At 30.3% G+C, this 23,016-nt stretch overlaps 2 protein-coding genes and 1 pseudogene across 3 annotated transcripts; 2 read left to right on the top strand and 1 right to left on the bottom strand.

The window, feature by feature from the left end:
• The first annotated feature begins 3,350 nt into the window (after positions 1 to 3,350).
• LOC111282575 (histidine kinase CRE1-like) lies at positions 3,351 to 11,260 on the top strand. 2 transcript variants are annotated; one of them, XM_022870713.2, is made up of 12 exons: positions 3,351 to 3,432; positions 4,081 to 4,503; positions 4,815 to 5,048; positions 5,158 to 5,327; positions 6,079 to 6,297; positions 6,387 to 6,573; positions 6,671 to 6,722; positions 6,815 to 7,044; positions 7,304 to 7,402; positions 7,638 to 8,350; positions 8,779 to 9,285; positions 10,561 to 11,260. In XM_022870713.2, the coding sequence occupies exons 2-12, from the start codon at positions 4,162 to 4,164 to the stop codon at positions 10,817 to 10,819; spliced, it is 3,012 nt and encodes a 1,003-aa protein (XP_022726448.2). In that variant the 5' UTR covers positions 3,351 to 3,432; positions 4,081 to 4,161; the 3' UTR covers positions 10,820 to 11,260. The 2 variants fall into 2 exon arrangements, with proteins under 2 accessions (XP_022726448.2, XP_089616720.1); XM_089760594.1 differs by lacking the exon at positions 3,351 to 3,432 and adding an exon at positions 3,446 to 3,982.
• On the bottom strand, positions 11,256 to 11,864 carry LOC149518680 (uncharacterized). The gene is made up of 2 exons (XM_089760366.1): positions 11,574 to 11,864; positions 11,256 to 11,494 (listed from the first exon to the last, which is right to left on the bottom strand). The coding sequence occupies exons 1-2, from the start codon at positions 11,802 to 11,804 to the stop codon at positions 11,393 to 11,395; spliced, it is 333 nt and encodes a 110-aa protein (XP_089616492.1). The 5' UTR covers positions 11,805 to 11,864; the 3' UTR covers positions 11,256 to 11,392.
• A 1,335-nt stretch (positions 11,865 to 13,199) lies between these two features.
• LOC111281490 (EG45-like domain containing protein pseudogene) lies at positions 13,200 to 13,788 on the top strand (annotated as a pseudogene).
• The last annotated feature ends 9,228 nt before the right edge of the window (positions 13,789 to 23,016 follow it).

Raw genomic sequence — 23,016 nt, 5'->3', positions numbered from 1 at the left:
CCGACACCCACATCTCCCACACACTTTGAGTGGGCAGCAAAAAATTTAGATTGAAAAAAAAAAAAAAAACTACAAAATTGGAGAGATTGAATTCAAGAAGATGCCTAAATGAGTAAAATAAAGAGAGCTATAGCTAGTGTGCTTTGAGGCACTTTGCCGCAGGGTACGAAAATGCTACCACCATGCAATCCCCTGCTAATTGTTCCATCAAAAGATATCCCCTTTTATAGAATCCCCAACACCTACATCTTCCATCTCATTACCAAAGATAAACGAACTCTCCTTTTTTCTTTTTTTTTTTTCTTTTATTTTAAAAGTTTTTAGTAAACAAAGTTGTTAAAGAATCCGAACTTAAATCGATTAATTCATATATTTAATTTTAAAAATTAATATTAAATAATTTTAAATTTAATAAATACAATTTTTTCCTTTCACCGATACTGCGATTAAAAAAAAAAAAAAAAAAAACATTAAATCACACCAACTAACATATGAAAAGTAAGTGAATGTATTGGGCTTCCAATTCCCGGAAAACTAATTTTCTAGCTCATTTTCTCTAGCAGGTTTGATCATTTTTGAGAAAAAAGTGGAGAACCCGTATGGGTTTTGTATCTCAAGCTATAAATAGATTTGATGGTTTATATTTTTATATTACGTAAAATATTAAAATTTATATATTTATATTATATTTTATATAAAAATTATATATTATAATTTATATCGATATAAAAATATAAAATATATATTTTTTATTTTATAAATTTATATATAACTATTATTAATATTTTAAATTGTATCACATTTATATATTTTTTTATATTATCTTATGGTATTATATTTTAAATTCTCAAATCTAAAAATAATTTAATAAAAACTTTTGGCACCTATCTTATAACTATTTGTTTTGCTACATATTAGCATCGGATTGCATTGAATTTGTTCCTTTTACTAGTAGAAAAAACACACACCTCCCTTAGTACTAAACCTTTTTTTTTTATATATAAAAATTTGTATAAATTCGAAATTGACATAAATTTAAAGAAAAAAAAACTCTTAACTCTAACAAAATAAAGAAATCTATGGTTTCAAACCTAAATAATGTGAAGAAGATCTGATATGTTTCAAGACTTTCACAACTCCAAATTCAAGTAATTCTGACTTATAAAAATGACATGATGTCACTCATTTAGGTAATAAATTACAACAAACTGAAGGGCAATCCAAGTTTGACCATCTTGGATAATTAAATTAAAAAAAAGGTCCCACAAAAAAAAAATTGTCCAAGATTATAACTTTAATTTTTTACATTATTTAAATCAATTATAACTTTACTTTTTATAATCACCTTTTTTACGTTTACTTTATGACAACTTTTCAAGTAATTAAAAAGCAAACACTTACTAAATAAATAAGCATGATTAATTTTAAATAATAATATTAATTTTTTTAATAAAAATAAATAACTATCACATCAAATAAATTTAAATTTGAAGAGTCGAAGAAATAGAAATAATGATAATACGAGTAAATAATATAAATTTTAAGAGTAAAACTTTATGTATCTTATTCAAATTATTCGAATAATTATATTTTTATTTTTTATTTTAAAAAAATTATAATTTCTTTTAATAGTTGTAAGAGAGTTTAGAATTTTGGTGCTTTATTATTTTTCAATAATAATCCATCTAAATGGACAAAATTATATTTCAATTTCTTCAAATTAAATAAAATTAAGTATAAATAGTAAATTTTGTTTGATGTGAAAAAATAAATAATTTATTTATTTGTAAATTAAAAAAAAAAATGTGTGAGAGGGGCAAAATGGAAAATGGGCAAGAAAGAAAGGGTGTGATGTCAATAAAGAGGGAATGAGATCCTTGGCTTGTCGCGATGTCATTATCTCAAAGATATGGTGATTTTCAGACCCGCCAACCTCTTGTATATATTTTTTTATTATTTTATTTATATTTTATGTTTTATATATATTTTTCTATTATTTCTCTTTCTTTCGTATTTATATTTATTATTATTTTCTCCCACAATCTCAAATTCTCGTACACACTATCGAGAGAGAAAAGGCAAACCCATAATTTTATATTTCAAAGAAATCAAAAACGCAATCAATTCACATGTTGAATGAAGCCCTGTGGCAACCCGATTTGGTCAAACCCCATTTCACCATTTCTTGCTTCAGCAATAATTAGCGTCTCAATATTTTTTTAGCAAAATTCAGATGAAAATTTTTAAATAAAATTTAAAGAATATTGTTATTAAGATTTAATAAAATTATTTAATATATTAATAATAAAAAATTTTAATTATATAAATAAAATTAAAATGATAACACGTATTATAATCTTTTAAATATATATTAAAATATATATGCTAATATTTTAATTTTATTTATGAAATTGAAAATTTTCATTGCAAATGTATTTGATAATTTATTAAATTTAAATTGATAAATCAATAAAATTTATGAAAAAATTATAAATATAAAAATGATTTAAAGTATCATTTATATTTGAAATTTAATTAGTATTTATTTAATGTAAAAATTTTATCAAAATTGTAATAAAATATTTATTTTAAAATATATTAAAATATTTATAAATTTGGGTTACTTGATTTATGTAATAACATTTTTTAATTTATTAATTCAGATTTTTTATTAATTTTTATTTAATGATATTTTTTAAATTATTTTGTTATTTTTTTAAATATACATTAAAAATATATATAAATATTTTAATTTTACTTATAAAATTGAAAATTTTCATTGCAAATGTATTTGATAATTTTTAAATTTAAATTGATAAATTAATAAAATTTATGAAAAAATCAATAATATATAAAAATGATTTAAAGTATCATTTATATTTGAAATTTAATTAGTATTTATTTAAATGTAAAAATTTTTATCAAATTTGTAATAAAATATTTATTTAAAAATATATTAAAATATTTCTAAATTTGGGTTACTTGATATATGTAATAACATTTTTTAATTTATTAATTCAGATTTTTTATTAATTTTTATTTAATTTTTTAATGTACTGATATGACTATAATAGTAATAATTATTATAAATAAATGAATAAATACTAAAACGAAAAAAAAAAAAGAAAGGAAAGGGTGAGGAGAGAGAAAGAACAGAGTGAAGCTTGAAGAGAGAGAAAGTATTAGTTTATGTGGTTTTGTCTGGAGGAAGACAACAGCGTATCTGCGAAAATCCTATAAATTCGATTCAGTTTTACATTAAAAACATTAAAAAATACATTAAAACAAAAATAAATTAATATAAAATTTTAAGAAACAAAATAAAAAAAAAGGCAGCACTGATCAAAGGAGGACCAAGGAAAAACTTGGCACTGTCTTTTTTTTTTTCCACCATTATTCAATGTACTGTACCATCTTATACTTGGTGAACAGGTAAATGTTGTTCGCTTTCAAATGACCCCATTTCTTGCTCCAAAGATCTTCTTCAGCTTTCTTTCTGTTTTTCTTTTCTTTCTTTTTTTTTTTTTTGGTCTTTGGTTTGTTGTGCTCTGTGGAGTTTGATTATAATATAGAAGAAAAACAGTGAACGTGCTTATCTTTGTCTCTGTTGTCTTAAACTAAAACAACACCTTCACGCTTGGAAGAGAACATGATTAGTGTTGTTTCTCTGTGAAATACCATTTTTTTTTATGGCAAGAGGAAAAAAAAGAACCCAATTTTTTTGTAGAGAGAGATAATGACATATCTTTGGATTTTGAGCTGTTGTACATCTTTTGAGAGCCATGCTTGTCTCTGAGAATTTAAAAGTTTTCTCTTTTTTGAGTTCTGGGTCTCTCTTCTCTCGTTGTATCATGAAAACTAATTCTTTGGGCCATTTCTTTGTTCAACCTTGTATTTGTTTATTCATACTTTTTGGTTATTGAATCACGCAAAACAATGCTATGATATGATGATAAATAAACTTGGAGTTTTATCTTAGCAGGTACCCTTTTCTTTCTGTTTCAGAAAAAGGGTATTTGTTGAAATTGCCAGTACTTGAAAGAAAGTTGCCTTATTTATCGTGTATGCATATTTTCTTAGGGGCTTTTTCTAGCTCAGATATGAAGTGGGTTCAACGAAACAAGAAGAAAAACAACTTGAGATAGTTTTGTGCTTTTGTTGATGGGTCTTAAGTTGCAACAGAGCCACCATCACTCAGTGGCTGCCAAAGTGAATGAACAAATGGGGACCAAAAGAGGTTACACATTTATTCAGGCTAACAGGGCTTGGATACCAAAATTTCTGTTGCTTTGGGTAATGGTGATGGCTTTTCTGAGCATTTGGATCTACAAAAAAATGGATGCTGACAACAAAGTAAGGAGGAAGGAAGTACTGAGTAGCATGTGTGATCAGAGGGCGAGGATGTTGCAGGATCAATTCAGTGTTAGTGTTAACCATGTCCATGCCCTGGCCATTCTTGTCTCCACTTTTCATTACTACAAGAATCCATCTGCTATTGATCAGGTTTGTGCTTCTTGTTCCTGAATTTTTCTTGTTGTCCTTGTCGGTGGAATTGGTGATGTATGGTCTTTGTGGAGAGTTGAGAGATTGGAATTTTCGATTCTACTTTTTAGTTTTACATTTGTAGTATTTTGTTAGAAAATAGCCTTTGTAAAACTTAGTCTGGTTGATCTTATGTTTTCTTGGAAATCCTAAATGGTGAACTGTTTTTCTCTATCTTCTGTCTTGAGTTTTACAAAATTAAACATGGCTTCTCAGATTATTGCTATTGTTGATTGTGCACTTGGGGCTATGGTTTTTTGCAAGAAATGCAGGAGACTTTTGCTGAGTACACTGCTAGAACTGCTTTTGAGAGGCCATTACTTAGTGGGGTGGCTTATGCAGAAAGAGTGATACACTCAGAGAGGGAGAAATTTGAGAGGCAGCATGGCTGGACAATAAAGACAATGCGGAGGGAACCTTCTCCTATTCGAGATGAATATGCACCTGTGATTTTCTCTCAAGAAACAGTTTCTTACATTGAATCACTTGACATGATGTCAGGGGAGGTATTTTATTTACTATCTAGAATCAGCTTACAATTTTAAGCTTTAATTTTAGTCTGATATTAAATTCGGTGTTAGACTGGACTGGCAATATCCATGTTGCAATATGCAGGAGGACCGAGAAAACATCTTAAGGGCTAGGGCTACTGGTAAAGCTGTCCTAACAAGCCCCTTCAGGCTACTGGGTTCTCATCATCTTGGTGTTGTGCTGACATTCCCTGTGTACAAATCCAAGCTCCCATTGAGGCCAACTGTGGAAGAGCGCATTGAAGCAACTGCAGGGTAAGTCCTATAGCTTGTCTTTCTAATTGAAATAGTAAGTATAGTCCTATAGCTTGTCTTTCTAATTGGAATAGTAAGTATTTGTTTGAAACCTTTTTGTGCTCGGCTTGTTTGTAAGCTTTTGCCTACTAGAGTTAGTGAATATACTTGACATAGTTTTGAAATTTATTGGTAAAATTGGAAAGCAACACAAGATAGTTATTTGAAGGTATATAAGTTAGGCAGGAAATGTACTGTTCTACTTTAGTAGGAAGCAGAAACCTTAATATCCTTTTCTCCTCTGGGAGTCTGGAGAGCACGACCATTGACACAGCAATTGTCCAAATCAACCCCTATTACCCCCTCAAGAAGTTTCTAGGTAGTTGCTGCTTTAAGACCCTATCATGGTGATGCTGACATCACAATTTTTGCAACCACTGCTGACAACAATTGCTGTTTCATTTTGATCATCACCCGCGATGTGGTGCTTCATGACTTTATACCCTTGCCAGCATAAGCACCTTTACAACCCATACCCCACTTTTATTTTTGCCATGAATTTGAGTTTGACATTGATTTTCTTTAAATACTAGTATTTTTTTTTCTCGGCTAATTAGGCTTGCAGTTATTATGATGGCTTGAAAAAAAAACTGACAATTCTCTCTCAAAAAAGAATAAAATAAAAAACTGGGCAATTGCTTCAGTTAGTGCATTTCTTAATTTGTGAATTATAGATTTTCTTATGTATAAACAAACTTCTAAATGAACACAGATACCTTGGTGGAGCCTTTGATGTGGAGTCTCTTGTGGAGAATCTACTTGGGCAACTTGCTGGAAATCAGGCGATTCTAGTGAATGTATACGATATTACTAACTCTTCAGATCACCTGATCATGTATGGTCACCAAAATCAAGATGGTGATTTGGCTCTATTACATGAAAGCAAGCTTGATTTTGGAGATCCATTTAGGAAGCATCAAATGATATGTAGGTAAGTGTATCACTGACTTCTTATTCACAAGTTTGCTGGAATGACTGCGGTTGTTTTTGCAAGCACTTATTGTTTGGCATTCTGAGCAGATATCATCAGAAGGCACCCACATCATCAACAGCACTGACCACTGCATTCTTATTCTTTGTGATCTTCATATTAGTTGGCTATATCTTATATGGTGCAGCAACGCACATTGTTAAAGTTGAAGATGATTTCCATGAAATGCAAGAACTGATGGTTCGAGCAGAAGCTGCTGATGTTGCCAAATCGCAGGTAAGTTTTCAAGATATATCTATCAACACTTTTTTGACCACCCATTTCCATGCTAAAACTAATTATAACTTGAATATTGCTTGTGTTCTTGATATAGTTCCTGGCAACAGTTTCTCATGAAATTAGGACTCCCATGAATGGCATCCTTGGTATATTCCAGATCTCTCAAGTTCTCTGCAAAATATACGACATTAACATATTTTAATCAGCAATGTTCTGCTGACTTTTTGAATGGTTGCAGGGATGCTTGCTTTGCTTTTAGATACAGATTTAAGTTCAACACAAAGGGATTATGCTCAGACTGCTCAAGTCTGTGGAAAGGCACTGATAACATTGATAAATGAGGTGCTTGACCGGGCAAAAATTGAAGCAGGAAAGCTGGAGCTGGAAACTGTTCCCTTTGACCTTCGATCTATCCTAGATGATGTGCTCTCGTTATTTTCTGAGAAGTCTAGAAACAAAGGTGTTGAGGTAAGTCCAGATAAAATTAATAGAAACCTAGTGCTTCATTTTTCATTATGTTTCTCTATTTTAGATAGTTCATATATGCTATAGGCTTATAAGGGGATGCCTATGACCAGAATGAAAACACCTTATGGTTTGTAATGCTTGAACTAACTTGGTGCCTTCTTTTTTCGCTTTTCCTTTCTCTGCTTTGGTGGGTTGTTGTGATGATGTTCCTGATGCATTACAATAACTCAAATATGGTGTAATCATTTGGGAAGTGAAGCTAGCAGTCTTTGTTTCCGATAAAGTTCCAGAAATGGTTATGGGGGATCCAGGGAGATTCAGACAGATAATTACAAATGTTGTTGGGAATTCTGTTAAAGTAAGTTGCTTGCTCAACCTTCAACCTTTTTGGCACTCATTTAGGTAGTATATGTTAATTTTCTCCATAACTGTTTTCTTGGATTGTTATCTACTTAATTGATGGAGGTTTTTGATTTTATACCAAAAGAAACTTTGTCAATTTGCATGAATTATTTTCTGCTATGTGATTGAGTATTTCCTCATAAAATTTCTTTTTAATAAGTTGATAGTCATTTAAATTATGTGTTTGACAGTTCACTGAACGGGGACACATATTTGTTAAAGTCCATCTAGCTGAAAGCACAAAGCCCATGGTAGATGCAAAAGCTGAAACTTGTTTGAATGGAGGGTCAGAAGAAGGTGTGCTGGTATCAGGTGCACGCCAGTTTAAAACCTTGAGTGGTTATGAAGCAGCTGATGAGCGGAACAGTTGGGATTCCTTCAAGCATTTAGTTGCTGATGAAGAATTGCGATATGATGCCTCAATAAACACGACAGCTGCTGATGAAGCTTCTCAGAGTGTCACGTTGATGGTTTCTGTGGAGGATACTGGCATTGGGATCCCTTTAATTGCCCAGGACAGGGTTTTCATGCCATTTATGCAGGCAGATAGCTCAACCTCCAGAAATTATGGTGGGACCGGTATAGGTTTGAGCATTACTAAGTGTTTGGTTGAGCTAATGGGTGGTCACATAAGCTTCATTAGCCGGCCTCAAGTTGGAAGCACATTCTCATTCACTGCTGTTTTTGGGAGGTGTAACAAAGCTTCATTTAGTGATACAAAAAAATCCAATGCTGAAGATCTTCCTTCCGGATTCAGAGGGTTGAAAGCAATAGTAGTTGATGCAAAACCAGTTAGAGCTGCTGTAACGAGATACCACTTGAGGAGGTTTGGTATACTGGTTGAAGTTGCAAGTAGTGTAAAGATAGTTGCTTCTGCATGTGGGAAAAATGGTTCTTCGTGCGGGTAAGTTAATTCCCATTTAGAATTATTATTATTAGTATTTGCAAGATAATTAGTAATTCAGTAAAATTATGTTTTAAGTTTTGGGAATTTAGCAGATGGCTATTATTTGCTTGATAAATTAATCACACATCATCAATGCTTACTCCTTTTGAACAATTCTAGCGGTTTCTTCAGGTGAACCTTTTCTAACGCCCTAGTGGTACTGGTACCCGTCTATGATCCGGGTTATTTCTGTTGACTTAGAATTTCTAACACTTCTCAGTTACCATGAATGTTAAAAAAGTAAGAGATGGTTTTTGAAATCTAAACCAACCATCAAACTGCTATAAGGACAACTAAATATAAATCATTGGGAAAAAAAAGTCATGCTACCTTCTATCCATCTTATAATGTTTAACTTTGTAGAATTACTTCATACGATATTGCAGAAGTACAATCCAGCCAGATTTAATTCTTGTTGAGAAGGATTCATGGCTTGCTGGCGAGGATGGTGGTTTGAGCTTACGAATGTTGGACTGGAAACAGAATGGACATGTGTTTAAGTTGCCTAAGATGATTCTTCTTGCGACGAATATTACGAATGCTGAACTTGAGAAAGCAAAGGTAGCAGGTTTTGCAGATACTACAATTATGAAACCTCTGAGGGCAAGTATGGTGGCTGCATGTCTTCAACAGGTGCTGGGAATTGGGAAGAAAAGGCAGCCAGGAAAAGACATGCTGAATGGACCTTCAATCCTTCAGAGTCTACTCTGCGGAAAGAAAATATTAGTAGTTGATGACAATATGGTAAATCGTAGAGTTGCTGCCGGTGCATTGAAAAAGTTTGGAGCTGCTGTAGAATGTGCTGAAAGTGGAAACGCTGCACTAAAATTGCTTCAGCTTCCACACTGTTTTGACGCTTGCTTCATGGATATTCAAATGCCAGAAATGGATGGGTATGTATACCATATCTCTTATTGAGCAATTGACAATCAAATACCAAAAAGAAAGAAAGAAAAAAGTTTATCTTATGTTGTGTCATTCTGCTTTATATCCATGGCAGTGATCTGATATTATATTCTTTTTCTAATGGGATGGTAAGTTATTTGTAATACTTTATATAGCAGGTTAAAAGATGTAAACTATTTTCGCATGTGAAATTGTGCTTATCCATCTTTCCCTATTTATCTGTTTTTATTTCTATCTAGACATGTACATGCACATACTATGGCTAATGAGATGGATTTATGATTTGAAATACACTACTCTCTATTTTAAGGGGATTGGGTAGACTTAGAGTGGTACGACGCCTGATGACCGTTATAGATCTACCTTTAGTCTTTAGACTAAGAGATATACCATAAAATATGAGCAATATGATGAGAGGAGCCAACAAAAAAGAGAAGAAACAAAAAGGTGAATCGCACACTAAATATGGAATAACTGGTTCTTTTTACCGGCTATTAACAGCATCTAAGCAGAGCTTGCTGTTGACATCCTTCAGATTACAGATGACATAAAGCAGTAACTTTGAATCTCAGAGGACATAATGACAGTCCAGCCTTGTTAAAAAGAAATCGTAGAAAATCCTTGTGATGCAGATTTCCTTTGAGGTGTCTGTGCTAGGAAAGTTACTGCTTTATGGAAACGAAATCACTTGTTATAGAGCTGGATAACAAACCAACGCATATTAGTGATGCTGAGGAAAAATTATCTATAGTCTGAGTAAATAATAGATGTAGCAAGTTGAAGGGCTACTATGAGAAAGTTTAATAGACTTAGAATACCTTTTTCTTGAACTATTTGGCCAACTTTTATTTTTAAACATAATATTTGATGTTTGCACAATATTATTTGCTTTTTCAATTGTTATAGTAACTTTGTACTTCATGAAGCATATGCCTGCTATTTGTCCTCATTCATTGCATATGTGAAAATCTAACATTGTGAATTGCTGAATATTTTAAGGTGAGTGAGTGCATGCTATGAAATGTAGTATTACCGCATGGTCTTAGCTTGTGATTTGCTGGCCACATCTGAATATTGTGGAAGGGGCGAGTGTAAATGCAGGTCAGAAGCCATGGTTTTCCTGCTATGGCGTTGGAAATATGTGTTTCTTTGGAGAGACATGTCTTCTCGAATGGAGATAGTTCTCTCTAAATCATTTTGGATATTAATCATTGTATAAAGAAGACAAGGTCTGAATTTAATATCATGAACTTCTATTTCAGGTTTGAGGCAACTCGTCGAATTCGAATGATGGAGAGTCAGGCAAATGAACAGATGAACGGGGACATGGATGAAGGGTCTGCCAGGAAGGGTGAGTGGCATGTGCCAATATTAGCCATGACAGCTGATCTAATTCACGCCACCTATGAGGAGTGCCTAAGATGTGGGATGGATGGATATGTCTCAAAACCCTTTGAGGAAGAAAATCTCTATCAGGCTGTAGCCAAGTTCTTCAAAGCCAAACCCATCTCTGACTCATAGCGACAGCCATCTCCACCCTCTTGGGAAAGCAGACAAATCGAAACTGAGAAATATATGCAGCTTGGACGTTACCAGCAAATTTTCCCATCCTGCTGGTGCATTTTGGTTTCTGCAGACAAGAACAACTACATGGTTTGCTTGAATTTGTGAGGATTCTAGGCCGCATCAAAAACACGGTCTGGCAATAATTTCTAACCAACTTCAATTTTAAGCTTGATTAGAGTTTTAGTACTTCTATACTACCACAGGAACCCCATCCCCATTTGTTTGTATAGATCTTTACAATGGATTGGAGTCAAAGGTGTAAATCTCATTTTCTCTCGAGACCTCAGAACTTTCATTTGGAAAGGGGTCCTTCTGCCTTGATTTTTATAAATTTAGCCGTAAACGCTTTGTTATTGAGTTTTCAAATATCATAAACAGTTAGCTACAAGTAGAAAAGACTTATGCATTCATAGCTTTTACAGTATGAAAAAGCTAAACACTTTTGGCCACTTGCTGTTCATTATTATTGGAAACAGGGGAATGGTTCATTTGAACAACCAGAGAGCAGCTCTATCGAAGCAATGCAAGTTACGGGATTGCAAGATCAGGAGGCGGTCCGAGAGTGCAATTTGCTTCGCAGTCTGCTTTTACGTGATAGCACAGATGTGGTTCTAGTGATATGCAGCACCAACATTCTCATGATAAGGCGTTTCGGATATTCCTAGACTGCATAGTCTATGACTGCATGGTCCGAGCGTTATTTTGCTGCCTGCTGATTTGGTAAAATCAAGCTAGTTGCCATGGGTGCTGCTTCTGCTATCTGTTTCACATCAAAGGTGCCATTAAGAAAAAAAAAAGAGATATATGTGAAGATCAAGAGGGTATATGAAAAAATAAAAAATAAAAACAAAAATAAGTAAAAATGATTGAAGAACGCACATTCATGAAAAGCAAGAAGAGAGGCAAACACTACTGAAAGGAAAGCCAAACGAGAAGCCATTAGCTGGATAATTCGATGTTGACATGAAATATTATTGCAGATCTTTTCTAAAGTGTTTCATTAATATAATATAGTGCAATATGATAAAAATTGAAATACAATAAATAACTAGACCAAACAACTTATCTTTTTATTAAAGAGAGGATCCTACACTTGCTAAAAGTCAATAGCGGAGAGATCTTATTATTAATGAGAGGATCCTTCAATTTTCTTTTTCATAACTATTTTGAACAAAAGTATCTGCACTTTGCAGCAGTGAGATTTATACTAGAAATAATATTTATAATTTTGTTTAATTCATTAAATTCAAGAAAGAAAAATTGGTCTTGGTAACACTAGTGTATATGAAATAAAAAACAAATAATAATAATAAAATTTAAATAATAAATAAAAATTTTTACGATCGAATTCAAATTGAATCTAAACATAATATTAATATTTTATTTATTTTTTCAAATTGGATTTAATCTGACAATTCAAACTTAAAAAGATATTTTTAAAATTATTTTCATTATGTTATTCTATGAATTTTTTAATATTGTTTTTACGTATGCTATAATCCAACATTAAAAAAAAAATTTGGCCAAAATCGAACTTGGAAGTAAAGCATTACTTGTGGGGACAAAAATTGAGAAAATGACAAGCAAAAGACCCTCCAAATCCTTGATTTATATTCTTGGATTCAAGCTAATTCTGTTTCAAGCAAGAAAACAACTTTAATTCATGAATATTTAAGTTTTGTCATCAGTAAAGAAACTGCCACTGCCATGGCATACTCTCTTTAGGGATTGTCTTTTGCATTTTAGACAAAACATTAGTACTACTAATGTTCTTGTAGTGCTAATGTTCTGTTTAATTCAAACAAAGATTGTAAGCACGCATTTTGAAATTCAAGAAGACGACTGCAAGAAGAATACAAACATGAACCATGATGCCCAAAACAAATGCTATTTATTGGTCAATTTCACGAATCATGAAGCTAATAAAATATTTTTTTTGCGTGTCAGAATTGAACTCCTTATTTAGTTATGTAAGCATGGCATTAGATACACGAAATTTAATTTAAATAATTCATGCAATCACACTTAGAATTTAACAAATTTGATTTTAAATCCCCAGCTCTTGCAATTCCTTCTCATGTCCAAGTATTATATGATAAACTATGCTGTTTGATTGAAGGTTCCAAAATGACTTTGATCGGTTGCTAGATTCCAACAATAAAGTTACTGAGATTACGTACATGATCAGAATGTATTGTACATAAAATCCAAGAATGCAATTTGAACGTACAGTATTTTTACAAGACCTTCTTTATTTATACTCTTCTCCAAGTCTGTATTTCAGCATTCTCCATCGTTTGCTTTATCAAGTTGCCCTTGTAGCAGCAAAGAAGAAATGGTGAAATTCAGCAATGTCCTTATCTGCATATCCATTGCATTTATGGTCTGCATCTCCTCGAGGGAAGCTGTTGCAGATAAAGGAACTGCCACCTTCTACACTCCTCCATACGTTCGTAAGCCCCTGCATAGCAATTTGGAGACATTGGTCTTACAGATTTCTCCATAAGACGTTAGTCTAACTTATGATTTCGTGCTGAAAATTGCAGCTTCTTCTTGTTATGGGTACGACAATGAAGGAGTGATGATTGCGGCTGCCAGTGATGCAATTTGGGATAACCGAGCAGCTTGCGGCAGAAAATACGAAGTTAGATGCATAGGCGCAACCAACCAAGGTGACCCTCATCCCTGCAGAGGCAATGAACATGTGGTGGTGAAAATAGTTGACTATTGCCCTTCACCTGCTTGTCAAGGCACCATTGATTTATCCCAAGAAGCTTTCGCAGCCATAGCCAATCCGGATGCTGGAAAAATTCAAATATCCTTTCAACAGTATGTAAATCTCATGATAATTAGTGTGATTCATCAAGCTAATGTATATAGCACTGTAACTCATCCATTTTTTTTTCCTCCAATGCAGGATATGAAGTTGCCACTGAATTTGGCATCTCCCTGGAGCATAAATGTGAAAATTATGCAGTTTCTACTTTTATAATATTATTAAAGTGTTATTATCTCATATTTATTAAATATTGAGTTTCTTATGATTTTATATTCATATATAACGTTTTTATCTAATTTTAAATTTTTTTACTTAATATGATATCAAATTCAAATTTTATTCCGTTATTATTGTTTCAATTTTTAATTTATCACATGATAAACTTCGTTTTATCTTCACCTACTATAAGCAATTGTCGATCAACTGCATAATATAATTCACTAAATGAATAAAAAAGATATTTGTTTAATTGTTAAATTAAAGTTAATTAATACTTATGTTGTTTATTGTCTATGTTATATCAACAATTTTAACAGTTGCATCAATATCTTGACTATCGAGTCAACAATTATAATTATCTCTGTTATAAAATCGATAATCACCTACTGCTAAAATAGTGACAATCCTAACTGGCCCAACACTCAATGTGTATAGTGATATCCATTGACTTAATATAAGAAGTACATAATTACCATAGCCAAAATTTTTAGAACAAAAAACATATTTTCAAAATTATTTTCATTCGTGTTAATTTATAAATTTTTAATACGCTTTTACAAAAGAAACAGTCCTACTAAATTTCAAAGAATTATATGTGTTAATATTTAAATTTTAAATCTATTAAATATCGATCATATCTTAAGAGTTTATTATATAAATTAATTAAATTAAATTTTGTATTTTGAATATTGTTTTGATGTGAGCCAAAATCCAACATGGAAGTAAGGCATTGCTTTTGGGGACAAAAATTTGAGAAAATAACAAGTAAAAGATCCTCCAAATCCTTGATTATATTCTTGGATTTAAGCTAATTCCGTTTTAAGCAAGAAATTAAGTAACTTTAATTCATGAATATTTAAGTTTTGTCATTAATTAAGAAATTACCATGGCATACTCTACTTAGTTATTGTCTTTTGCCTACGGAAAGAGTCGTGTGTAAAAGGGCATGTTTGGACACTTCGTCCATTTCATTTTTTATTACAATCGGCCTTGGAATTGCAGCCCTTAGGTGTGGTGGGTTACCACTCGCATAACACACTTTCAAATCTATAATCAAGTTGCAAACCAAGTTTGGCTTTCCTTGTCATCATTATATGAGATGGGCTGGATTTCACAATTCACTTGTTGATTTTTGTTTTAATCAACTATAGTTTCTTCTTTTCATTAAAAAAATTAGAGTTCATTATACATTTAGTCATTCAATTTTAGAATTTTTTTTTTATTTTCATAATGAAATATGAAAAAGTTACGATTTGATCATCCAACCTTTTGTAATCTAACATTCGAGGGCTTATTGAGTATTATATCAAATATTTTAATATAGATAACAAAGATAATAAAATAATTTATTATATTAAATTTCACAAATATTGATGATCAAATTATTATATAACGACATTGAAAATGACATGTCAACAATAAAAATTAAAATATTAATAAATTTCATAATTTAATAATCAAAATAGTAATTTTTAAAAAATTAAATGATCAACACTATAATAATTTTTTAATTTTAAAAACTTTATAATTCTACATCAATAATGCGACATGGCTTATTAAATAATATGACAATGGCATTTGCCGTCTAATAGATAATATTACATTAGGAGGGCAAAGTTTTAGTACAAGTAAAGAGAGAGAAAAAATGCCTGATTTGAAACCACACTTTTAATATCCCTTCAAACACTTTTAACCATTAGGCTAAAAGCTTAAGGACAGTTCAATTCGATGATTGTTAGAACATCCACACACATAACCAATATAGTCATTGATTATATAGTTAATTGCATGCATTTTAAATTTCATGAAGGCGACTGAAAGAAGAATTCAAACATGAATCATGACGCCCGAAACAAATGCTATTGGTCAATTTCATAACCCATGTGGCCAATAAAATGTTTTCATGCCTTGTCATCTACCTTGATCAATTCTAAATTCATCGTCCCTGTCAGAATTCACCTAGTAAGAATGGCATTGGATACACAGAACAAAGTCCAATAATCAAGCAACTCAATCTCTACAGTTTGACTGAAACTTGTAATAAGACTGTGATCGTTGCTAGAATCCAACAATAAAGTTTCAGAGATTACGTACATCAGAAAAAAAAAAAGTCCTTCAATTCCTAGAACGCAACTGGCATTAATATATAATTTAGCCCCTGAATTATACTACTTTAATGATTTGATGCTTATAAAACCTGCATTTTGTTTCTGTCAAGTATTTTGCATCATTAACTAATACCGTATGATATTAAAATATTGACTTGATAAATATTGATCAATAAAAATATATAACGTGTCAAAAAATATTTGTTGTTTTTTACCACATCAACTTGCTGCTAATAGAATTATTGTGTGGGATAAAATGTTAGATGAAATTAAAGTCTGGATGTCTGATATATAAATTTTTTTATAGGTATCAAATCGTAATAAGTTGTATAGTTCTTGGGCTAAATCTCATATTAACCCTAATTTGTTTATAGATATTCTCTGAGTCTATATCATAGTTTCAAATAATAGTTTTATAGCGGAATAACGGCCGTAAAATTATGATAGCACCACCAATAGCCATCGTTATAAAAAAAAATGTGATTAAAAAATCTAATCACACTTGAAACAGTGCGTAGCGACCTTTGAAAAATGACATAATGGGAAATAGCAGTAATAACGATCCGTTATTGCTGCTATCCCCATTTTTCCCATCACCAGTTCAAATTAAAAAACAAAAACAAAATTTCAACATAATTTGTCAAGTTTCCCAAGAATCAGAATAAAGTAATTAAAACTGTAAAAGCAAAAGCAAAAACAAAAGCCTAAAGATAACTCAGTCTCAGACTTTCAGTTTCAAAATCAACCTAAAAAAAGTTAGAAAATAACATCAAATAATTTATCAACCATTCAATCGGTAGCAATCCTGACTCAATTCGCAAATTACCTAAATTCAAATCAACCTCAAATCTTCAATTAACAATCAAGATCAAAGAAAGTAAGAGAAAGTTAACTTACTTTTTTTTTTTGTAAAATTTTTGTAGAATAATGTTGATCTTTGTGAGAATCTGAGAAAAACGAAGTTGAGGTACTTTGTAGGCAGTGACGTTGAGGAGAAAACATGAGAGATAGTAAGAGATGCAAAAGAAAAAAAAAAGAGAAGAAGAAGACTTGAATAAGGTTGGTTGACTTAAGGAAGGCTCGAGGCCATGAAGAAGTTTGAAGATGAGGGATTTTAGCAACCAAATTTGGGAAATTTTGGGAGAGGTTGTTAGAGTGGGATAGGTGCATGGAGTGGGAGTCTGGGACGTGTGGGGTAGGGTGGATTTTTTTATTTAATTTTGTACTTAATTTTATTAAAATATAAGTTTGAAAATTTGTAATTTAAAAAAAAAATAGATAAAATCAAGCTAAAGAGATTGAGGATTTTGAAAAAAAATTAAAAGATTAATAATTTAATATGATATATATATAGGGATTTCAGATGAAAAATTTTAATATTTTTTTTGTATAAGTTAGATGAAAAATAATTAAAATTAAATATTATATTTTAATTTTGTTATTTATTAATTTATGATTTTGTATTTGAAATTTAATAATTTTTTTGTTTTTTTTATATTTATATTATTGTTAATTCTTTTGCTATTAAATTAATTCTTATTGATTTATTGTTATTTTTATGTAATTATTAAAGATTCTATTTATTATATAATATATTGAAAGTAATTTGTGATAAAAAAATTTTTACATCAATTAATGTATCGAAAATATTAAGTTACTTAATAAATCTAGCGTTTTACGATCTATTACTTTAAAGATTAAAAATTAAAAATTAAAAAATTTAATGTAGATTCAATTTATAATGATGAAATAAGTAATATTAATATTTCTAAATATAAGTTTATTTTGTTTTTATACAAAATAGAAAGCATGCCACAACATGAAGAGTTTTCGAGCAAAGGAGTAGATGGCGTGCTAAGTGATGATATAGGTTAGCATTTTAGAACACCTGTGTCAAATATAAAAGAAAATATTTTATGTAAACTTTGTGGTAAGGTTATAAAAGGAAGAATAATATGTTTCAAGGAATACATTACTCATAAAACTGGTAATGTTACATCATGTTCCAATGTTACTAGTATGTTATATTTTTAAAATTCCTTTGAAAATATTATTGTTAATTTCTCAATAAAAATTATAAAATTACATAAGCATGTGCAACCAATTTTTCTTTTCTTTCTTAACTATATTATTAATAAGTATAATAAGAGAAAGTATGATGAAACTCCTTTACGAAAGCAAATAAAAAAAAGTTGACAACAAAAAGAGAAATGATGAATTTTTATCACAATTAAGAGGGAAAAACTATAACTATGAAAGATTTATTGATGAAGTCATCGTTACTAGACAAGCTATGTGAGGTAGTATCTAATCACAACATGAGTAGCACAAAAAACAAGAATTCAGACAAAGAACTGGTGGTTGGAGTAACATACATAAAGAAGGATGAAGTTTTCATGGCTCAGTTGCTGAATATTTTAAGGAAAGAACAAGGAAATTAACGTCAAATGAGTTTAAATTTTTATTAAGAGGAGCTATACCTAAATTGGTTAGAAGTAAGAGTTCAAAGCCACAAAAAATAAGTGATTCATTTTTAAAAATATTAAGAAAAAAGATAGATGAATCAGTATCAAAATTTTTGATATATGATCGACTTCCTTTTTAGTTAGCAAACCTTCTATGGTTGCTTATTTTGATTTCTGTGGCAACACAAGTTGGTCAACATGTGAAACTTTCAACATCTTATAAGGCTTTAGATGTGTACTTAGAGTCTGAGTATCAATAAATTCATTAATGGATTAATGGATTAAAAGCTCATTGAAATAAATTGGGTGCCACTTTGATGTACGATGGTTGGACCAACAGTTTGAATCAAATGCATATCATTAATTTTTTTGTTTACTGTAGTAAATGAGCCATTTTTTAAAAATCTATAGATATCTCAAGTATTCATAATAGAGATATAAACTTTTATTATAAATTATTGGATGAAGCTGTGAAAGAAATTATAAAAAAATACATTGTTCAAATAGTCACTGATAATGAAGTAGCACTTAAGGCTGCAGGAAAAAAACTAATAGAGAAAAGACAACATTTATATTGGACAGCATGTTCAGCTCATTGTTTGTACTTGTGCCTTAAGGATATTGACAAGAGAAAAAAATGTGGTCAATGTTTTGGATGATGCAAAGAAAGTGATTTGTTTTATATACAATCACATTTGAACTATTAATTTAATGAAAAAATATATACAAAGAGAGCAAATACTTCATCTTGTTCTTTTTCGATTTACCACTCATTTCATACAGTTGGAAGAAATAATGAGGCGAAAGCAAGGTCTGAGAAAAATGTTTAATTCAAAGGTTAGTACTTAGTAATTAGTACAACTATTTAAATCTAGCATCTTTTTTATGATATCATTGTTTAAAATAGTAATTTAAAATATACTACTTTAAAAATTTATTGATGAATATATAGGAATTTAAAGAATCAAAATGGAAAAAACAAAAACCAAGCTTACTTATGAAGCTAAAAAAATCATTTTGGGAAAATTTTTTGGAAAAATAGCAATCGATATAATAAAAATTTATGAGCATTTGGTAAATATGTTACGCCTTGTGGATGGTGATGAAAAACCAACAATGGGATTTATTTATGAGGTTGTGAATAGAGCTAAACAAACAATTCAGTAAAATTATTGTTATTATGCTGAATATAAAAAGATTATTGATAATAGATGGAGTTTCATGTATTTTGACTTCCATCCAACTAGTAAAAAATCCAAGAATATAGATTGTATTTAAAAAATATGTTTATTTTTTATGCTTAAATTACTTATATATATTTTTATTACTATAATATAATATTGTTATCAATTATGTTTAGGTTGCTATCTAAATCCATAATTTCAATTTAGAGTGGAGCATTTTGCAAATGTACTTAAAGAAACATTAAAAAACACATGAGTAGTTATTAAAAAATTAAAACCTTTTATAAATACTCAAATCAGAATGATTAATCATGTTAGCATTTAATACTATTTTATAACTTTAAAATTTATTTTATGTATTAAAAATAGAATTATTTTTTATTTATTCATTTATTATTGTATTTTCAATCGATATAATTACTATTATTTTTAGAAAAGCATGAAACATTTGGTACTTCATAGGTACAAAGAGCTTGAAAGCAAATGAATACAGGTAAATAGAAAATTAAATAATTATAGTTTATTTATATTATTTAATTATATAGCACATTCAAATTTAATTTAAATAATTTTATATAGCTAAGTGGTGGATGATATATGGCACTTGTGTTTCTGAATTACAAAAACTATCGATCAAAATGCTTAATTAAATAGCATCCGCATTAAATTGTACATGTAATTGGAGCACATTTAGCTATATTCACACCAAAGGAAGAAATAAATTGAAGTTTGAAAGACTTCAGAAACTTGTATATACCTATAACAACATAAGGCTTAGGATGATACATCAGAAAAGAATTAGCATTGACAAGATAAATAATAGTTTTAATCTTATTAGCCTTGATCATATTTTTAAAAATGATGATCCACTAACGGAATGGTTGCAAGAGAAAGAAAATCTTTTGTTAGATGGTTAAAACTCTAATTGGTTATCTGTAGATAATTCTAATAATGAAATGAATATTAAACAATCATGCCAATATTAAGAATAGAATGTGTCTCATTCAAGTTTAAGTCCAACATTAAGTCACACTGATGAAGGTAAAGGTTTAAGTTCAGATGATGGTGATGGTGATGGTGTTGGTGATGGTGATGATGATGGTGATGGTACGAATTTTGGTTGTCATATGGATGCAATCGACCTTACAACCCATTTGAAAGAAAACTTGAGCTTGTTATTGCTTGTGAACTTTTCATTAATATGACAGAATATGAGGTAAATTCATTTACAGAATCTAATGGTCAAAGTGTAGGTACAACTCGATTAAAAAAAAAAACAAAGAAGCATCACTATGATATTTCTAGAGGTTTTTTATCTTTAGGTAGGAGATCAAATTTTAGTAACTTTAAATATAGTGAATCATATGCTAGTACTTAAAGATGTTATTATCCATCAGATCAACTTAATTTTCAACCTCTTCATGGTTGTCCACCTTTATATGGTTATTATCCACCACAAATGTATCATCTACATCAAATGTATCCCTTACCATAAATGTATCATCTTTAAATATATTTTCTACATCAAATGTGTCAAGAGCAAAAACCACAGGGATAGGAATAGAGTCAACTTAACTCTCAAAGTGAAAATAGAGAATTTGATCATACTCCCCATTCTACCATGTAATAAAATTTGAAATATATATCAATAATTATAGTTGATGAAATTTAAAATTATTATATTTTTAAGTTTGTAATTTTATTAAATATAGATGCTTGGTATTTAACATATTATGTTTTGTTAATATTTTGATTTGTCTAAAATTAATATTGAATATAAACTTGACTCAAGCAAAAATTTTGTTGCTAAACTAAATATGAATGCTTTATTATAATCTAAATAAAATTGTGAATAATTATTTTAGAAAATAAAAAACATAGAGTGTCATAAACTATTTTAAAAATCATTAAGTTTTTATGATTATAATTATAATTATTACATTTTATAACAAATTATGCAACAAATAAAAAAAAATTCATGATCACAATGACCGCAATGATCTTCATTATATTAAAAAATGTAATAAATGTAACGCGATCAAAAACATAACTACGATTACTATTTAAATCCCTAGTCTATATTTCAGCATTGTCGCCCATTGTTATGCTTTATTAAGTTGCTATTCTAGCAAAGAAAGAAATGGTAAAATTCAACAATGTCCTTTTTTGCATAGCCATTGCATTTATACTATGCATCTCCGCAAGGGAAGCTATTGCAAAAAAAGGAACTGCAACCTTCTACACTACTCCATACGTTCGTAAGCCCTTTGATTACAAATTTCTTCATGAGCCACAAATATTATTGTGATTAGTTATTGTATCACCATTATTTTCGTGTTGAAAATTGCAACTTCTATTTGTGATGGGTACAAAGATGATGGAGTGATGATTGGGTCTGCCAGTGATGCAATTTGGGATAACGAAGTAGCTTGTGGCAGAAAATACAAAGTTAAATGCAGAGAGGCAACCAACCAAGGTGACCATCATCCCTACAAGGGCAAAAAGCATGTGGTCATGCAAGTAGTTAACTATTGCCCTCCACCTAGTTGTCAAGCCACCATTGATTTATCCCAAGAAGCTTTCGCAACTATAACCTATTTGGCTATTGCAAGAATTAAAATATCCTTTCGAAAGTATGTAAATCTTGTTGAAAATAATGACTTAAATCTCAGAAGAGATTTATTTGAGAGTGGTTAGATATTACTTGATGGATAAGAAAACTTATAAAAGAAGAATTCTAAAAAAAAAAAAAATTCTTGATAGGTAAGTTAGTATGCCTATAAATAGGTAAAGTTTTTATAGAGTTAGGTGTGAAAAAAAGATATAAGAGAATTGTTTTACGATTTTATGGGATAGACACTCCATAGGATTACTGGAGATTTAAGTTTTATGGGTATGTATATTTTTAGAAGAGATTGAGATGATCCACATTGGTATGGTGCATAGGTGCACATGAGTATGTGTTTGTTTGAGTTGAAAATATTTCATAAGATTAGAGAAGATTGAGAGGGTCTATATTTATTAATAGTGAGTGAGATTGATTTGATATATGTTTATAATTTTTTACAATTAGTGAATATTTTTTTCATCCATTGACGTAGGTTAGTTGGGATGAATCATGTTAAATTGTTATCTCTTGTGTAATTAATTGATTACTTGATTTACTTTCACTGGAGTTAACGTTTAATTAGATTAGGGCTTTTTACCTAATAATGGTATCAGAACTGAAGGTTCAAGACGTGCGAAGAGCTATAGGTTCGACATATGGTAAAAGGTAAACCCAAAGAAACTCAATTCAAGTAAAGAGTTCGAATTTATATTTTGAGAATCAATTAGCGTGAAGAATGAAAACATAAGAAAAGATTGTTATAGACTTTCCTTGTAAGTGGAGCCAAGC

Source organism: Durio zibethinus, chromosome 5 (assembly GCF_047325235.1).
Source record: "Durio zibethinus cultivar Kanyao isolate XHJ-2024 chromosome 5, ASM4732523v1, whole genome shotgun sequence".
NCBI lineage: Eukaryota > Viridiplantae > Streptophyta > Magnoliopsida > Malvales > Malvaceae > Durio > Durio zibethinus.
The sequence above is the reverse complement of the archived record's forward strand: the minus strand, read 5'-3'. Positions and strand labels throughout refer to the sequence as shown.